Source organism: Lepus europaeus, chromosome 4 (genome assembly GCF_033115175.1).
Source record: "Lepus europaeus isolate LE1 chromosome 4, mLepTim1.pri, whole genome shotgun sequence".
NCBI classification, from domain to species: domain Eukaryota; kingdom Metazoa; phylum Chordata; class Mammalia; order Lagomorpha; family Leporidae; genus Lepus; species Lepus europaeus.
In genome coordinates, this window is record NC_084830.1 from 36,963,549 (window position 1) to 36,984,217 (window position 20,669).

The 20,669-nt window shown below is 37.1% G+C and overlaps 1 protein-coding gene across 3 annotated transcripts in view; it reads right to left on the reverse strand.

Moving 5' to 3' along the window:
* Positions 1-20,669, reverse strand: part of OXR1 (oxidation resistance 1) — a 485,930-nt gene that overhangs the window by 399,668 nt on the left and 65,593 nt on the right. For all 3 annotated transcript variants that reach the window (XM_062188116.1, XM_062188113.1, XM_062188114.1), the window contains exon 2: positions 9,126-9,282. In XM_062188116.1, the coding sequence (XP_062044100.1) occupies positions 9,126-9,148 (23 nt within the window). In that variant the 5' untranslated portion in view covers positions 9,149-9,282. The remainder of the gene's footprint in view (positions 1-9,125; positions 9,283-20,669) is intronic.

Here is a 20,669-nt window from a genome sequence, read left to right on the forward strand (position 1 = left end):
GGATTGAATTGTAATCCCCTGGCACATTTCTAAGTCCATCATTTGGGGCAAGTCTGATTGTGCATGTCTCAAATTGTACATCTCCTCCCTCTCTTTTTCCACTCTTAGATTTAACAGGGATCACTTTTCAGTTAAAATTTAAACACCTAAGAATAATTGTGTGTTAATTACAGAGTTCAACCACTAGTACTAGGACAACAACAACAACTACAAATACTAAAAAGGATAAAGTATTACATTTTACATATATTACAAATAAATATATCTTCAAACAATCTGTTTAATGAAATCATGGGTGACAAAAAATATAAGAAAAGATTTCTAATTTAAATAAAAATAGTGTATTGCTAGTCTAGATACAGCTAGATAATACTAGTTCATTTCTCCCATTGTGCAATATTTTAAAATTACTATTAACTCATAAACTAACTCTAAATTATCCTCAAAACACTCAATAGTGAACCTACTTTCAAAAGTAAAACAAAAAAAGTATAAACAAATGGACTGAATTCTCTTAGTGACCATCCAATTATGTTGGAAAGTGGTTTTTTCCCTTAATCAAACTGGAATAGTTTTTAAATCAAGTTGAAATCCCTTCATAATCTTAAAAATAAATAAATAACAATAAAACTAATTATTTGATTTCTCAAGGACAAATAATTTGAGGCAGACATAAGGAAAAAATTGTTCAATGTCTCCTCTGAATGTGCAAAATTTTAAAAAGCTATTTCTAAAGGCATATAGCTCAAAACCAAAGACAGCTGATGATTCTAAAAATAAAATGTGTCTACCAATACTAATAAATAAATAAACAAAAAGGTGATTGAGAATGAATGCATATGCCAGGACAACAAAGTAGTTGATAATTTTATACAAGAATGGGAAATTATGCTGTTTAAGATATAGGTGTCAACTTTAGAAGCTGGTGCTGTAGCGCAGAGTTAAATTGCTGCCCTGCCACACTGGCCTCCCATGGGTGCCAGTGCGAATCCTGCCTACTGCACTTTCAATTCAGCTCCCTGCTAATGAGCCTAGGAAAGCAGCAGAAAATGGCTCAAGTATTTGGGCCCCTACACACATGAGTGAGACCCAGAGTTCCCATTTCCTGCTTAGGTCTGACTTAGCCCTGGCAGTTAGTTATTTGGGTAGTGAACCAGCAAATGGATGATGTGCTTCCGTCTCTCCCTCTCTATCTGTAACTCTGCCCATCAAACAAATAAATGTGTTTTTTTTTTAATTATTTCAACATGATGAAAATACAGCCTAGCCTATGTAGCTATTTTTTTATTTTTTTCTATGTAGATATTTTAACAACTAAAATTATTTTACAGAGCATTTGCTTGTATTTATCTTAACTGTTCAGTCCAAAAACGGTGTTTAGTAAGACTAGATTTAAGATTAAGAGTTTGAACACACTGCCCAGTTATATGTTACAGCTTCTACCATCTAAATAAATACTAGTGTGATTAATCATTGTAGTTCTTTCACAAGAGAGTAAATTATGAATCCCTGAGAATGATAAAGGGCACATTTCAAAGCATACTGACTTTCTGTAACCTGGGTGATACTCAAAGATTTAGGCCACCCACTTTCAATTCCTGAAAATCACTTGATTCTAGTGTTTACACTTTTTCCCCATACTGGTTGTGAGTTGGTGATGATTAATCAACCATTTCTATGGACTTGTGACTGATGGTGAGTTTGGGAAGGAGGGCAGGCCAAGGTTACAGGTGTAGACTTGGCATGGAAGAGAATGAGACTAATTAGTTCCTGTGAGAATTGAACCTGGGAGCCTCAGACTGAACTCCATCCTTTACATAAACCAAAGCACACCAAACGAATCTCTTCAAAGATGTGATTTATACCTAGCTGGCATTTGTGTTTGAGAACAGAAATAAAATAGTTGGTTTTACTAATTATTTGATTTCTCAAGGACAAATAATTTGAGGCAGACATAAGGAAAAAATTGTCCAATGTCTCCTCTGAATGTGCAAAATTTTAAAAAGCTATTTCTAAAGGCATATAGCTCAAAACCAAAGACAGCTGATGATTCTAAAAATAAAATGTGTCTACCAAAAGTGTGAATACAAAATTAAAACAGTATTAATAATTTTAATAATGGGGGATTTCAACTTCAGAATGTAAAAGAAGACATACTGAAATATCCAGCATTAATGGCTTTAATCCAAATAATTACAATTGGAATTTTTTATGTAATTTGAGGGAGACATTTTTATTTCTCTTGAGCTTTATTTCTGGTTATCTTATCCTCTCTTCTTTTTCTAGGTTATTTCCTCCTAACTTATTCTCTTCTCAACTCAATTTAACACTTCTTTTATTTTTTGTCCCTACTCCTTTGCAAGTTGACCATTTCCTTTTAACACAAAGATTTCTTGGTCTTAGGCTCTCAAACCCACTCTCTTCCTAGTATCTTATTACAATATTCATTCATTCAACATGCACTTACATTAAGAAATACTAATTATCTGCCAAATAAGCTTTCACTATTACAAAGAAGTATCTTATCTTTTTGTCAGTTGGAAATACCAGCTTTATTTATAATTAACCTTTCTCTCTTTTTCCACTTCTATAGTAATAGACGATTGACAATTCTGACTTTCCCCCTCTACCGTAAAGCTAAAACCTTGCTTTAAAATTCCCTTACAAATTTTTCCTGATCCACATTTTCCGCGTTTGGGTGATTGTTCCAACAACAGAGACAGTTCAAGTCTCTATTTCCTCTGCTACTGAAAATACTAGTGCATTAGTACTGTCCCTGAGAGCCAGCAATTTAACAGCATAAATAGGACAGATGGTTTGCAGAATAGTGATGATGATAACACTTGAGAAAAGATCCTGATTTTTTTTTCCCTCCCTACTCTTCAGAATAAACTGGTAGTGTCTGTCTCTCCACAGTGTTCTCCTGTTAAATGCAGACGCCAGGGTCCAGCATTGTGGCATAGTGGGTAGAGCTGTCAGTGATGCCAGCATCAGTTTGAGTCCCAGCTGCTCCACTTCTGAGCCAGCACCCTGTTAACATCCTTGGAAAGCAGTGGAAGATGGCCCAAGTGTTTGGGCTCCTGCCACCCATGTGGGAGACTTGGAAAATGTTCCTGGCTCCTGGCTTTTGGACTGGCCCAGCGCTGGCCATTGGCAGCCATCTAGAGAGTAAACCAGAGGATGAAAGCTCGCTCTCTCTCTCTCTCTCTCTCTCTCTCTCCCTCTAGCTCTGGTTTTCAAAACAAAGAAATATATAATTTTTTTAAAAATCCAGATGCCAAAATACAATACAGGATGTTTCAATTTTTTACTTATTCACTAAAGAAAAGCTTATAAATAACAAAGAGTGTGACAAAGCAAAGTTTCTAGGTTTTTAATGTTGCATCTTTCTTAATCTGCAGATTCTAAAAGATTATTGCTTTTGGATAAATTAAGTAGTTCAAATCAGTTTTCATCTTTTATTAAGGTGCTATTGAAATTGTGAATATTCATAATAAGATTTTAAGATATGAGCATAACAAATAAAGATACTTCACCACTTACAAATTTAGTCAATATCTAAATAACTTAAATACAGACTTCCTTATATTTCCAATCTGTCAACATGCACAAAAAGTTACTCTGTGGACTTCTGATAAAATTCTACTAGCAAACTGCAAGTCAATATTTCTTAATCACCTAACAGCACATTACTCAATGTTTATGAGGAATCATAACTGGCAAAAGGTCAGCAAATACGATGAGTCTTTTTATAAAATGAAAAAAGGAGATGAGTTGTCATGGTATTTTCTCAGAAATACATTATTTTCTCCAGGTCTTGATGTCTGCAATCCAGGTAGCTGCAACAATATAGGATCCTGCTAGAGACCCTGAATGGCATAACACCTTGTGACCCAGCGATATCTGCATAGTTTTCCTCATAGCAGAAGTACTTAGAACAGCAAGAGAGAACATCAGAAGGCATGTGAAAGTCCGACCCACATAGATTGAAGCAGTGATGCCACTGCCACGCAAGCATACACCCACCTTAACAACATGATGCTGCGACTCATGTCCATCAAATGGGGTAACTGTTCAGTATAAAGAAAAGATGGCAAAATATCGTGCATGCCTGAGTCCACTTTTGCAAAATACATGAATATATGTGAAAAACAAGATACCTTAGCATTTTAACCGTGGTTTTCTGTGAATAGTAGGACTTACATCATTTTTAAATTTCTACTCTATAATTTTCTATAATGCTTGACTTCACAATTAGCATATTTCTTGATACTTAAGAATAAATGCAAGAGATATATGTCGATTTATGAAAAACAATTCATTTCATCCCATATAGGAAAAGCAAACACCTATTTTGTTTCCAAAAGACTCCCAACAGACTTTTTAGAACACATATAACATTAGATAAGAGTCACTTGATTATTTATCAATCATCTGGCTAAGAGATGACCTCTAAGAAGAGGAGTCAGAAGTTTACTCAACACTGCATCCCAGGAGCTCAGCATATGGCATGGTAATTATAGAAGCTTGATAGATTTGACGGACCACACGGCATCTTATTTTCACCCAGTGACTTCTTTCTCCTCATACCTGTCTCTCGTTAAATTACTTTCATCTCTGCCAGATGCCATGCAGTCCAGTCTCTAAGACTCTTTGGGACAAATATTGCATTGCACGAAGACATCACAGTGAAAACTATTTTGAGGTGAAAAAATATCATTTGGATAAAGCAGTTGAGCTTCTACTAGGATCTCCAAGTACTGATCAACAGGAGTACAGTAACATTGAAGCAGTGTAAACCAAGGGTACAGTAGGGGCCACGGGACTTGCAAGTACTTGACTGAGAAATGGAGAGCCTGAGTTACAGCGAAGAGCTCATATCAGTTTGGTGAACTTCTCAGGGGCATATTGTGATAAATACCTGGTAATTTCTAGGCTGTAATACAACAAGAAAAACTAAGCTTTATATTTTACAGCCTAGGTACCTCATTTTACAAATATTTTGTAAATTCAACTAAGTTTCTGATGAAGTGCACCTCCTCACCCTCCCCATCACAGGAAATTAGTGTCTCCCTGTCCCCCAGTACCATTCCAACAAGTGACCATGTTCCCAGGTCAAGCCCCATGTCCTTTCAGAAGCCCAAAGATCTCTATTGGAGGAAACTAGGGGAACTATTCCAGCTGGAAGTGGGAACCATTGCACCTGCCTTGAGGCTGCAGGCACGAAGCAAGGGTAACATTTGACAGGGGTGAGTCAGGGATCTCACTGGAGCCAGGCTGCCTGTACTCATTTGTGAAATCTATTGCTGAGTGCCTGTGTCATTTTGAACAAGTTATTTGATTTTATGCACCTCATTTTCCTTATTTATGAAGATGTAAGGAACAATTCTTCATTCCTCATAATGTTATCATGAGGATTATATGACTTAAAATTGACAAAATGTCTAAAAAAGTGTATGGTACACGGTAAATGCAAACATTCTCTCGATAATATTAATTTGGATGTTACAAAATTGTATGTTTTCAAACTTTTCTATATTTGAGTATATAAAATGTTCACAAAAATATAAAAGAGGAAATTGATGACCATTGTGCAACAAAGTCTTAAAGTTCTTTGAGCATCGTTCCTGGGCATTACGTGATCGTCTTCTTTGTGCTGTAGATATGGGGGCTTTTGCAATTTCTCTGGACCTTTTCTTGTCTCCTGCTAATTACCTCTGCTGCCAGAAATAATTCTTTCTCTGAGATCATTCCCAGAAACTGTCCCCTTCTCAAGGGTACCTGCAATTGATCCTGCACAGCCCTGTGTTTCTAGTTCAGCCAGCATCAGCTCCATCACTGTCTCCCTCTGGTAATCACTTGCTAAACACGAAGATTCATGGTACATCTGTTTATCTCTCCATGTCACTGTTAACAATCAATTCCTACTGCTCCTTTTTCTGAGTGAGACAGCAATTTCTCAGAAACTTGGGAAATTCTAGATTCTATTTCTTTTAGAGATTCTGCATGAAAGAGCCAAATTATTTTATATGCTTTTAAAAAGTAATACCTGTCATTACTAGGCAGTGCTTTCCAATATGTAAAAAGAAAATGTCTTTATACTGGATATTGAAAAGCTGAAAGTATGGCTTGGATAGTTGTCAATATGTCATACAGTATCTTAGCCACATTTTCTAAATTCCTAAGATCAACAAATGCTTCGAATTCATTCCTCCTAACATTGATTTTCATTTCCATAGAAAAGTTGATCTTTTGCCAGGAAAAAAAAAATAACTTTACACTCTGATTGTTTTTTCAAATTACAAGCAGCTTTTAAACACAAACTGAAATCAAAGATTATTCAGAATGCCAGCTATTTAGAGATATGTATCCACATAGGATTTTTCTCTTGATTTGAGTTCTATTCCATTACATTTGGGTATATTACATATGGGGATCACAAAGGGCACACTTCCACACACATTCAGCCTTGATGTTGAATTTTAAAATCAACACGTGGATTTGTTTAGATAATATACACAATGTCATTGTGGGCAAACCAAACTGTTTGCAGAGTAAAGTAAGTCTGGACTCTCAACTCAGTGCTAACCTTAACAAGAAAGCCAAGCAGAGGACAGCCTGACCAACATGGAACTCGGATGACTCACAAAGGAAAACCCAGAGAGTGTCACTCTAACTCATAGCAGTAAGGAAATTGTCTTTAGAGGCAGATATTGATGTCTGCCAGATACATCCCTTACAGACAGCTAATCATGCCGGGTGAACCCTGCCCTGGTTCTGCTGAACATTTGTGGAAGCATGGAACATTCCGCATTAGGGTTAGGTCCTCATCAGACAAACTGCCCAATTAGACACCACATAATCCCCCATTATCGGCAGAGAACACGCCGATCAGGATGGACAAAGAATCACTTGTTTTATCTTAGATGGATGATCTGTCAATCTAGTTGGCTTTCAGTGACAGTCAGTATTTCCCTGTCTCAGTATGGGATTCAAAACACAGAGCGAGGTCATGAGCTATAATAATATCACTGAGTTAATGTGTCTCTGTGAAGAATTCCTGCACAGAACTGAGTTATTATGCATCCCTATTCAAATGTGTACAAGATACTGCTCATCAAAGTATAGATAAGAAATTTAGTAAACACAGAAAGCCTCCAAAGGTTAACAGGAAAAAGAAGGCTAATGACTTCTCAAGTGTCAGTGACAAAAATGAGTGGCTCACTTTGCATATCTTAGATTTACTTTCTTTTGTCTCTCTCTACCAGCACTTGGACAGCTCAAACGCTACTAGGAAGAATGGAGATGTCAAGCACCACACAGCTTGCATGGTGTGGTGACACTAGCAAAATAAATTACAAGGTATTTGCATGGGAAGCTAATGTGGAACACTAGTTATAGCCAGAATCAAGGGTACTGATGAACGAAAATATCCAAGAATATTTTTGTAAAAATTGACCCAGTGATGTGAAAATAATTCTTACAAATTTCAGATCTATGAATTCTATACTCCCAAAATTTTAAATTCTCTTTGAGAAGGATAACATGGTTTTACCATTGAGTTACTTGCTTTGCCATTTTCCTGTTATTTCTGCAGCACGCACTTCTGGAACATCTACTGCATTCTCAGTGCTGTGCCACACAGCTGGGCACAGGACCTCTCTTTCTGTGGAGCTCACTCCATTTAGGATAGCCCTGAACCTAACCATCACATCACATCAATGCAGAGAGGACAGGCCCCCAGGTTTTGTCCCGTGGTGACTGTCCACCATGCCACATCACATCCCCTCTTGAGATAAGACAACCTTATTAGTTTAATCTCCCCCTCCTTGTCCCCTCTCCACTTTCTTTGGCATGCTGCATGCAATTTGAAGATTCATGTCCCAAACACATATTTACCATAGGTATAATTCCTATAAATAAAAGTGTCAATTTCTCCCAAGGTTCAAATAGAGTCCACATTTTCTATAGGAATTAATTTTTCTTTAAATTTCAATGATAACTTTATTTGACCAATAATATAAAAAGGAAGTTCTATGCAATTATAATTGATCATGTAAATGCTTTTTCTTTTTCATTTTTGTTTCAAGATATATTTTAGCTCCAGTAATTATTAGCTCCTGTAATTTGCAAAATGAGATTCCCAGCAAGCAGGCCTAAGTATCCAAGGATATATTAAAAGGAGCCTACAAAAATTAGGCCCTTCAGAAATATTACTCTAAGTTGAAACAAATAATGTTTTTGTTTGCACTAAAGAAACTACTTATTTAACTAAAAAAAATAAATTTAAAGAACTAAGATGAACCAGAAAGTGACTCTTCAATCTGATGCAATCTATATTTCTAACCCCAAATGAAATGAGATCTTAAGGAAATGGATGAGATCATCAGATTTCCTACATGCACTTATCAAATACTGTGAATCTGAGTAAACAGCACTTATATTAAAAATATCAAGTTCAAACAAATGGTTTAGAATTCATCACTACTAATATTGATTTTCATTGCCATCGGAAAGTTGATTATTTGCTAGGAAAAAAAAAACAACTTTACACTCTGCTTCTTTTTTAAAATTACAAGCAGCTTTTAAATGTGAACTGAAAGTCAAAGATTATTCAGAATGCCAGTTATTTAGAGATATGTATCCATAAAGCAATTTTCTCTTCCTGATTTGAGTTCTATCCCATTACATTGGGTAGATTCGTTGAAATGCAAAGTCTGAAGGAAATAAGTACTGACAGGCACATGTCTATCCCACCCTTACAGCTATGCTTAGAGTTATGCTAGCCCTGTACAGGGGACTACTCTAGTAGCAAGGAATATTGAAAGGATACTTCATCCCTACTCCTCTCCCTGCTGGGGTGTGCTGCATAAACAGCTGTTGAATGTTGCTGGAATTCAGTGTGCAACTTGAACCCTTTCCAGATTCTCAGGTACCATAGCACTGAATATGCCCACCTTTTAACTCTAGGTTACTTTCTTCAATCTAACATAGGACAATAATCTCTATAAACCAGATTTCTAAAGTTCTCCTTTTGCCCAAGTTCTGACAGCACAACTCTCTCACAAAATTTTGCTCATGATGAACATGCATTTGCATTTAACTTTAGAAAGTCGTTCACTCACCAAGATAGATTAGATACAGACATCGCAGCAGCGTGTAAAGAAGTCTTCCCTTGATCTCAAAATCGGAAATCAGTAGGTCAAGTAGATAAAACCCCTGGCAGTTTCAGCTTTGCAACTGGAATGATGCGCTAATCAGGTACTTGGGGTTTAAGATGACCTGTAAAGAAAAGGGATATAGTGTTATCATTCACACCTCTTCCAGATACCTTGTCAGATTTATTTCATCCAGGCCAATAGTTCTGTCATGCTATAAGACATACAAAAGAAAATATACTTTTTTCTTAAATATAGGACATATCACAAACCAAAGACAAAATGAAAATAATCACATGATATACTGAATGCTTTATCTTTAAAAATTGATTGAAATGTTAGTAAAATGTTTATTCCCTAAAGCACAGAATGGAGGGGAAGAACAGAATGTGTTACCAGAGGCATCAATTTTTTTTCTCCATAAGGTTATGTCTCAAAATCAATTTTATGTTCCTGTGATATGTGATAAAAGGATCAGAACAAAGATTCTGATTGGCCCATGGCAAATTACTTAGAAAAACAAGTCCCTAGAAGCAAGTATTCAGCCTAGGGGTTAAAATAACCAATGTTCTATATCAGCTCATGACTTAACAAACTCCTGCTAATCCAGACCACACACTTGCATTCCTGCCATTCATGTGGCAGAACTGTACTAAGCTCCTAGCTTCCAGATCCCGCCCCAGCACAGCCCTGTTTGTTGCAGGCATCTGGGGAATGAACGAGCAGATAAGAGTTTCTCTCTCTCTCTCTCTCGTAAAAAAAATAACAAAACATTTAAATATTGCTTGTAAAAGTTTTGATCACATTGAAGGTATAGCAAAACATCATTCAGTACCACATCTGAAGGACTCAGAACTGATATTGAATTACATGGTAAAAATCACTGTATATGTAACATTTCCATATACTTTTTTGGAACATCTTCTCTGCCCTGTGATTTTAAACAAGAGTTTTCTCCTAAGGCCCAGTTAATTCTTTAGTACTATGTTAGCACTTAAACGTCTAGTTCAGGTTAAATTAAACAAACATTTATTGAGCATGTACTATGCAGGGCTGACGCTGTGGCTTACTTGGTTGATCCTCTACCTGCAGCGCCGGCATCCCATACGGGCGCCAGGTTCTAGTTCCAGTTGCTCCTCTTCAAGTCCAGTTCTCTGCTGTGGCCCGAGAGGGCAGTGGAGGATGGCCCAAGTGCTTGGGCCCCTGCACCCGCATGGGAGACCAGGAGGAAGCACCTGGCTCCTGGCTTCCAATCGGCGCAGCGCTGGCCATAGCGGCCATTTTGGAGGTGAACCAACGGAAGGAAGACCTTCCTCTCTGTCTCTCTCTCTCACTGTCTAACTCTATCTGTCAAATAAAAAAAATAAATTAAAAAAAGCATGTACTATGTGCTCTTATGCTTTTCTGGGTACAGTTCAGAAATAAAAATGGATGACATATAAAAGACTGTTCCTTTCCTCAAAGAGTGTTTTGTATAGAACACATAATTATAATGAAAAGGGCCAGTGTTCTAGAAGAGGCATTCACCAGAAGACCTTCCAATTGTAGAAGCTTGGGAAGGATTTCTATAGCAGATACACATGAAATTACTACCATTAGATTTGGCCACAAGCCCTTTAATTTTTTTTTAAATAATGACTTAGAAAAGACTGTATTTTTGCTTTCATATAAATAAATCCCAATGTAGGATGTCCAAGACAGATATGATAACTCCAGGGATACCAGGAACAGAGGTACCTTCTGAGAGGCAGAAAGAGAGAGAGAGAGAGAAAAATATCCTTTCCAAGTCAGCCCACATTTGTTGGTAATTTTACATACTTGATTTATAATTTAATTTTTTCTGATAGGGAGAGTTAGAGAGAGAGAGACAGAGACAGAGAGAAAGGTCTTGCTTCCATTGGTTCACCTCCAAAATGGCTGCTAAGGCCAGCGCGCTGTGCTGATCCCAAGCCAGGAGCCAGGTGCTTCTCCTGGTCTCCCATGCGAGTAAAGGGCCCAAGCACCTGGACCATCCTCCACTGCTTTCCTGGGCCACAGCAGAGAGCTAGACTTGAAGAGGAGCAACCGGGACAGAATCCGGTGACCCAACCAGGACTAGAACCCGGGGTGCCGGCACCGCAGTCAGAGGATTAGCCTAGTGAGCAGCAGCGCCAGCCTATTTACTTTTTTAAATTTATTTTATTTTTTATTTTTTGACAGGCAGAGTGGACAGTGAGAGAAAGAGACAAAGAGAAAGGTCTTCCTTTGCCATTGGTTCACCCTCCAATGGCCGCCACAGCCGGCGCACCGCGCTGATCCGAAGCCAGGAGCCAGGTGCTTCTCCTGGTCTCCCATGGAGTGCAGGGCCCAAGCACTTGGGCCATCCTCCACTGCACTCCCGGGCCATAGCAGAGAACTGGCCTGGAAGAGGGGCAACCGGGACAGAATCCGGTGCCCTGACCGGGACTAGAACCCAGTATGCTGGCGCTGCAAGGTGGAGGACTACCCTATTAAGCCACGGCGCTGGCCAGCCTATTTACTTTTAAAAGTGTATTTATTCTGAGAGGCAGGGATGGATAGAGGGAGAAGAAGAGGGAATGGGAGATGGGGAGTAGAAAGAGAAAGAGAATATCTCCCATCAATTCATCAACTGCTTCATTCCAAAATGCCTGCAACAGGTGGTGTGGGGCTTGGCCAGGCTGAAGCCTGGAGCCAGGAACTCCATGTTGGTGGCAGGGACCCAAATATTTCAGCCATCACTGCTGCTTCCTAGGGTATACATTTTCAGAAAGTTGGAATCAGGGGTGGAGCTCAGACTCAAACACAGAAACCCAATACAGGATGTAGCCAACCCAAGCACAGTGTTAACTACTAAGCAAAACACCCATCCCCAATTTTAACTGATATAATTCGTAAGCCAAAAAATATTGTATCCTACAACTTACCAGTCTCTTACTAAGTACTAAGAATATTATTAACAAAATACAGTCTTTACACATAAAAAATCACTAACATAGAAGCTATCATATGAAAAAGATGAAAATAATATACACAATGAAAATTGTTGTCCATGTACAAGTGCATGTAAGTGATTATAGGGGAAAAGAGAAACACCATGATTCCAATGGATTCTAATTTTGGTAGGCCCTGACCATGGGAATGATTTTGGCCTGCCAGTGGAATAAGCAGCTATGAAGATCCATGTCCTGAATCATTCTAAAAGAGGCTTTCAATCTATCCTGTCCTTGGTTAGTTTTTAAAGTATATATACTGACATCTGTCAAAGGCATGGGCACTCCAAATTCTGTCAACCAGTTAACTTCAAATTTTTATAATCTATATTGACTAATTCTTATCAAGGATTCAACTATCAGAACAACAACAATAAAGAAATATAAACTGATGTGATTCATCCTTCTAGATATGCTTAATTCTATCTCTAGGTCATTGTGTAACTAAATATCATTATTTGATACCTAATCAAATTGCTTTTACTGAATTACACTTTGGAATTTTGCCAAAATTTGCATTGAAAGATGCCACTAAAGAAAATAATAAATGAAGAAGTCAAAAACCAAGCTATGGAATCTGCTATCTGCTTTAATGGAATATTCACCAACACAAAAATGTTGCCTTTATGAGCACTCAAAGAATAAAGTTGCACTAGGTTTCAATATCAGAAAAACTATTAACCTAAATTTCTGGTTTACTTTTATCCCAGGAATATTATTGTAACTTATTATATTTATTTCCTTGTATAAACTTATGTGGGAAGATCTGAAAAAAAAATTGTGACATTTAAGGACTACCCAAGACCTCTGCTAACTTCTTTTTCACTTTTTGACAACGTTAAGCTTGCTGTTTTTGATAAACACACAAAGCGACAAATATATGCTCTCACATATATGCTATCTATGTAAATACATCAAAAATTCTCCTACATCCCTTTTTGGAATAAGAAAAATGTAAAATTAAAGGACCACAATTCCAGATTTGTTTGCTTCTTTTTTATTGAAATTTTTAAAAAAGATTTATTTATTTGAAAAGCAGAGTCACAGAGAGAGAAGGAAAGAGAGAGAGAGCGAGAGAGGAGAGAGAAAATCTTCATCCATTGGTTCACTCTCCAAATGGCCACAATGGCTAGGGTTTGGTCAGGCTGAAGTCAGGAGCCAGGAGCTTCATTTGGGCCTCCTGCAGTGGTGTAGGGAACCAAATACTTGGACCAACTTCTGCTACGCTCCTAGGCACATCAGTAAGGAGCTGGATTGGCAGTAGAGAAGTAGGGACATGAACTGGTACCCGCACGGGGATGCTGCATTACAGGTAGTAGCTTATCTCGTACACCACAATACTGGCAACTGTTAGCTGCTGCTGCTGCTTTTTTTTTTTTTTAACTTTCAATTTACTTTATAATCACAAGCTTAATGCTCTACTAAATAAAGAATTCAACAAGTAGTAAGCAGAAAAACTACTGTTCCCCAAGAGTATAGACAAGGGCTATAAAAAATAATCAAATCTCAGAGTGTTTTCTTCTTGAGAATGTAAAAGCATAGAAACAAACTGTATTTCAGGATCTTAGATCAAGTCATATGCACCTGCTGTGTTAATAATCCAAAAATGATCAAATATTGCCAATGTTATGCAATTTAATGAGTGAAGGGTAAACCAAGATAGCCTCAATGTTCATCTCATCCTGATGGACTTTAGACTCTAGGTTTCTGATTTCCCTATTTTAAGGCCATTTACTTCAGGAAACTTGCAATGGTAAAATTCTTTCCCTGTCCCTTTGACATGGAAACCTTCTAGCCCTTGCCAGTTTTTTCTTTTTTTTTTTTTTATTTAAGGTATACAAACGTCATGTATTTCATAAATACAATTTTAGGAACATAGTGATTCTCCCTACCCTATCTTGCCAATTTTATAAACTAGGAGTGTCGTTGCAAGGACCCAGCAATTTCTTTGAGCTGTAACTAAGGATGGAGGTGGAGCCTGTATGTTTCCATCTCTGTGCGAAGAAAGGAACCTGAACAATAAATGGCAATTTGTAAGCCCAGACAGTTAAATCTCACTGGCCAACCTCACTCCACACACCTTCAGTACTTACCTCCTGGCTTGCCCCAGTGTTTCAAAACCTTTTTGCTTTTTGTTTTAGCAGAGTTGTCTTTCTCTTCTATTGCAATAATATTGAATAAAGTTTTTTTTTTGTCTGTTTAACTCTCTGTGGTGCAATTTTTCTTTGACAAGATACGGTTTTCAGTCCTTAATTTCCTAAATGCTGGCAAAATCCTAAGAATTCAATCTTTCCTCTAAGTCTAAAACCTCTAAAAACTAAAACTTGGAACTCAATAAGCATAAATTATATATAGATTTTAAGAATAAGTGTTAGAGATTTGCATTTTGCTGATTTTAAACCTATGTTTATTAGAAGCAAATATTTAAACACAAAAATTCCATAGTGACTATTCACACTGATTACACTAATCAGTCTGACATTCATCTTGTAGCATCTTTTAATTTTTTAAAATTTTTCAAAAATATATTTATTTGAAAAGCAGAATGACAGAGAAAGGGTGGGGGAGAAGGAAGGGGAGGGGGAGGGGAGGGAAGAGGGGGAGGAGAGAGGGAGAGGAAGAGAGAGACAGAGAGACAGAGAAAATGAGTTCACACCCAAAATGACTGCAACAGCTAGGACTGGACTAGACTGAAGTTAGGTTCCAGGAACTCCATTGGGTTCTCCCACAAAGGTGACAGAAACTCCAGTATTGAGCCATCTTTTGCTGTTTCTCTGGCACATTAGCAGAGAGCTAGATCTGAAGCAGAGTAGGCAGGACTCGAACCATCCAATATGGGATGCAGGTGATCCACGTCGTAGCTTTACCCACTGTACCATAATGCCTGCCCCTTCTTTTATTTTTATTTGCAACTCATAATTATCTGGTTTATTTAATCAAAAAATTTGCACAATGTACCACGTACCAGCCACTCAATAAAATTTACTAAGTTGAACAACAAAAAAAGCCAGATATATTACATTTTTAGGATGGGAGTTTTTTCAAAGCCCTCAGTAGTGGGCTTGTTAGTCCTTCAAATGACATTTGAACGACTCATTGCTTAGCAATGCAATCCTTCCAGAGGAAGCATCTTTAGCTTCTTCAGGCAAGTTTAAATTTTCCATTCATTTTGATGATTCAATCTTTACACAAATCTCTGACATCAGTCCCTATACTTGAGTATGAATTCATGGCATTCAGTCAAAATCCTCACATTACTAAGAGCCACCATCTGCCCCTTTGTCACCAGAGAAAGACAGCTTATCTTCTTGTTAGAGGAAGAATTTTAAAATATCTGGAGTGATTTGACTTCTCAGAGTGCCCAGCCAGTAATGCAAGTTATAAGCATGACACAAATGTTCTCTTTAAGTCACATTTTTAGGTAAATATTAAGAAAAATCACATATGAGCTCAATAAGGGACTCTCCATTTAGTACATTTATTAAAAAGGTGATACTCTTGGTGAAACAATAATACATTATTTGAGGTGATACTTTACCAAAATAATTATTTCAATGCTTTTATTCATGAATAAGGATTTTAGGCTTCAAATACAGCTGAAACTCTAACAAGTTGATTTCTTTGTAATCATTTTGCCACTAGCAAATACTAATACAAATACAAATAGTAATACTAGCAAAGTGAATAAAATAATTTTTATAAAGTGACTTTATTTAATCAAAACAAGCATCTTCATAACCTAGTCCCTTGAATTCATAGATTCTTTTATTTCATAAGCTGAAAAATTCCACAAATATTGATGTAAGTAACCTGCTCCATAATAAATATAGGTCTTGCATATTCTGTTTAAGACAGTAATGAACAGTTGATTGGAAGAAATATCAAGAGTTAAAGGTTTTGACCATAAGCACCATAAGTAGTGAATACACTTAGGAAATTTTATTTCTTTAGAAAACAGAAATTTTTGATTCTAAAGGGGATACTAAATAGTATAGCATAATTTAAACTAGGTTAGACCAATGGTCCATTGGATTTTGTTTAATGATGTATGGTATAGGCAATGAGGTATACACATACTTGAACTTTGCTTAGGTGACTACAAGAGACAATAGACATAAAGTGAAGAATCAAAAGCATTAGGTATGGAAAGGATGAATTATGCAAAATATTCTAAATAAATAAATATCAGCAGACCAATTATCAAGGAAATATTAGAATGTTTTGAGTTTTACATTGGGTGGATTTCTTTTTATTATTGCATCAAATCAAAAGTCTCTTCCTTTGTTTTTGCTTAACCTATGAGTTAACCCTGTATACATTTCCAAACCTAAACTCCCAATTCTCTGGTTGAGCTTGCTTGCTTACAATGTTCATTCTTGAGTTTTGACCATACGGCAAGGTTCCGATTCTTCTTGTGACCTTGAGTTTTCTTTCTATATCTAATTTAGCAATTAAAATATATTAGGAATTAAAATGTATACTAAACATTCCAGGTATTATTTTATTCTTCCAAGTAAACTGTAGGTTTACACAGGGCAGAAATTCTGTGCATTATGTTTAAATTCCAAAGCATCTAGATAAGTAACAAGAACTCTCCAAGTGCTGATAAATTAAGGGTCAGTCCAAATTCTGCCCTCATAGGGAACAGGAGGGATGCATACCCACCCTGACTTTCTGGCAGGCCAAGCAATCCACGTCCTACAGCTGATAGTAAAAATGGCCCTGAAAAGCAGCACCAGCTCCTCTCAGCTACTACTTGAGACAAGTCTTGCCTACAGAAGGACCTAAAGGAGACGAGCCCATCATTGCCACATAGGCTAACCTAGGTCCTATGTGGATAATGAAACAGATCTATAATTTGGCTCCTGACTCTCTGGGTTGCAATCTCTGAGATCATGCCTTGTTCGGGAATGTATTTGGGTGACACACCTGCCCAAGACCCCACACACAGGTGTGAAGGTCTTAGACTCGGCTGGAGATTCCTGAAGCAGGATCTCTGATTCAGTATCAACCCCACTTAGCTGCCGACAATGGCAGTACAGCCTGCCCAAAAACCCACGAAGTAACCCATCAGGAGGCTTCCCAGCAACCTGGAGAAAGCCACACCTGTCAACTCAGCTAGAAACAGGTCAAATCCTCTTTTGTGGTGATCCTGGAGGTAACTCCAGCAACTGGGGAATGTATGCAACATATGCAAAATATATAAGTAACTCAAATAACTTAATATCAAGATGACAAATAGCCTGAGTAAAAGATAAGCAAAGATCCTGAAGACATTTCTCAAAAGGAAACATACAAATGACCCACTGATAGATGAAAAAAAATGTTCAATAGTACGAATCATCAGTGAAATGCAAATTAAAACCACAGTAAGATAGCACCTCAAATCAGAAAAAAGACAAAATAACAAGTATTCATGAGGATGTGGAGAAAATGGAACCAATGCACTCTCTGGCAAGAATGTACATTAGTACAACAACTATTAAAAACAGTATGGATGATACTCAAGAACTTAAAAATAGAATTACTTAATCCAGCAATCTCACATATGAATTTATATCCAAAGGAAATAAATCCCAATGTAAAAGACATATCTGCATTCCTATGTTCATTGTAGCACCACTCACAGCAGTCAAGATATAGAATCAACCTAAGTGTCCTTCAGTGGATGATGGATAAAGACAATGTGACAGGAGAGTATTTCAAACTATTCATGGAAAATGTAATTAAAAGATAAGCTTATTTTGGTGAAACAATTTTTGAAATATATGCATGGATTTTTCATACTATATATTTCCATGAACTTTTTAAAGACTCCTTGTATATATAAACAATGGATGATACAAAAATCTTATTATTTGCCAGGAGGCAGATCATCTACTTTATTTCTTTGACCCCTGATTTTAAAGAAAAATGCCTCATCATTTTTTCTGCATCTCCACCTGGCCTGGTTACAAGCTAGAGAATGGAGAAGTTAGCCCAAGTGAGTTGTAAAAAGTACCAGCCAACTGCTCTGCTCTGACTCCTCATCTCCGAACTCTGCCTCCTAACTGGCCTCTTGCCTCTATTTCCTTGCATATGCTCCAATACGCATTAAATCCTTTTCCAGAGTGTCACAGGGTCCTTGGGTCTATTTAGTGAGCCACCAGGGTCCTCTGTTATAGCTGACTATTGTTGAGGTTTAATCCTCAGCAGAGGAGAGTTTCTATCAGGTGACCATTGCCCCCATTGCTGTAATTTTGCACAGGGGTTTAGGCCAAACTATTTTAGATGCTACTGAATATATATGGCTTAATCCAGATGATGAAGTCTTGGACTTGAGACACCTCCTGCCCTGACTCCTCATCCCCGAGGCCGGCTTCACTGACAGCCCCACGATTAAACACTTTCAGTATTGGCTTTTGGTTTTGGGGCATAAGGTTATTGTCTCTTTTCAGAGCCTCCAATTTTTCTCCCTCTACCCTGCCTCTTCAGGCTCTTATAGAAGCCTCCTTGTAGGTTGTTGACTTTCATTCTGCCTCCTATCAGATTCTCCTTAGGAATCTCTGGAGGGGGGCCCATATGCTCTGATGGATGCCCTCTCCCATTAAATGTAACATAAGGGTGAACAATTTCCAGTACACTTCTTGTCCCTGGCACATCAGCCCCTAGCCCACAGTCACCCTTGGGATCTGTCTGCCAGCTGCCTGAACCTTTCATTTCAGAGGCAGTCCCAAGTAGCTGACTGATGATGAGTGGGCTTCGCTGGCCTAAGGATTTTTTGGGGGGGTGGGGTGAAAAGAAATCTAGACTCAAGTTCAATTAAAATCTATAAAGATATATTTGGTAAATAACAATTTATCATGAGAATTTGGTTCAACTGTAACTGGACATTGGGTTTGAAGAAATTTCTCTCTTTTGAATCTAGGAAGATCACTGCCTAAAAATTTTGCATCATATCTTGCCAAACTTGTTTTGTAACTTGGTTTACCAGATTTGGCCGAAATAGCAACAGGTAATCATTGATTATTATAGCCGCCCCCTCCCAAGGTGGATTCTGCAATCTCTGGTTTAATGTCACTGATGTATAGCTAGAGTTTCATAAAGAGGAGCAGAACTCCATATAAATGTATTTTGTAATTTTGACCTTCAGACAGATGTATAATACCAGCATCTTCAGTCATCCATGTATAATTGCTAAATGTAAATTGGGTAAAGGCAAATGAGATAAACCTGTCTAAGTATAAACTTCAGTACATTTATTCTATGGAAAAAATATTTGGGTTTGCTAGTATATTTTTATGAATTGTCTATATGAAAACAGTTCAACACCGCTTGAATGTAACTAGGGTTGAAATTCAATTTATTTAGAAAATGTCTTTATTTGGAGATTTTTACATAGAGCTAGAATCAGATCTCTGTTAAAGCAATGAGGTTTTTGCAATGCATATATGTTAGTAAATATTTTGAAATAGTCTTAAAAATTCTGTTTAAAAACTGAAACATCTTCTTTTTAATAGTTTTTATCTAACTGGTGACTCTGTCAGTTTTCTAACTAGGTCCAGTAAGCTATTTTTCCTAGTTCTGACTTTTATAATTGTTCCAAGTTATGGGATAATTCCAAGTGCTAACTCACATTTAAGGTTTTATTTCAAATTTTTGGGATGACCAAAGAGACACAGATTTTGTGTTCTGTTGAAGCAATCTATTGTATTCTCTATCTCTCTTTAAGTTCTAATTGTTTAAAAACAGTTGAGTTTTAAAACAGTTGTGGTTTGTTTAAATATATACTTATTCTAAAGCATGTGGGTGATTGCTTTGTACCAATGATCAAATCTGGTCCATATTACGTCATGATGTTAAGGGATCCCGTTTCAACCAGATATTTTAAGCCTTCTTGGCATCTTTGACAGAAATCAAAAAATCAAAGTTCCAAATTCTTTGGACTTTGATATTTCCAGTTGGGTGCCTGGAAATATCAATGGATATGTTTCATTTTAAAGAAACACCAACTAACAGGGCTATTTGGATTATATTAAAGATACTGTCAAGATCTCGTGGTACAAAATTTTAAGTTATGATAATGTAATGATCTTGTTGTGTTGTTAATCAAACATGATGATTATCTTAATGAGAAATACCTAGAGGCCTGAAAGGGATAAATGCTTTTACAAAATCTTACAGGTTCTTTCAAAATACTTTGTGGAATAAGCAAGTGCCTCTTCTTGTTGGTTAATGAGTTTATAATTTTAAACTTGGTTATTTGAAGTCTCTTGTTATCCATAGTTTTGTATTCTCCAAACACTAAAAATCAAATTTACTGCTCATGAACTTAAAATATTGCTGGTTGTGTGTTTATATGTATCCTTCTATGTTCCAAAGGACTTCTTTCCCCCTGACTTCTGTTGAATTCAATACTTTGGGAATTTTGTAAGTAGATAAAGCCAATAATGTGCAACTTTAAAGAAAGCATGGTTAATTCAGATTACTAACAGCAAGAAGTAATTTTCATCAATTGATGGTAATTCTTTAAGGAAAAACA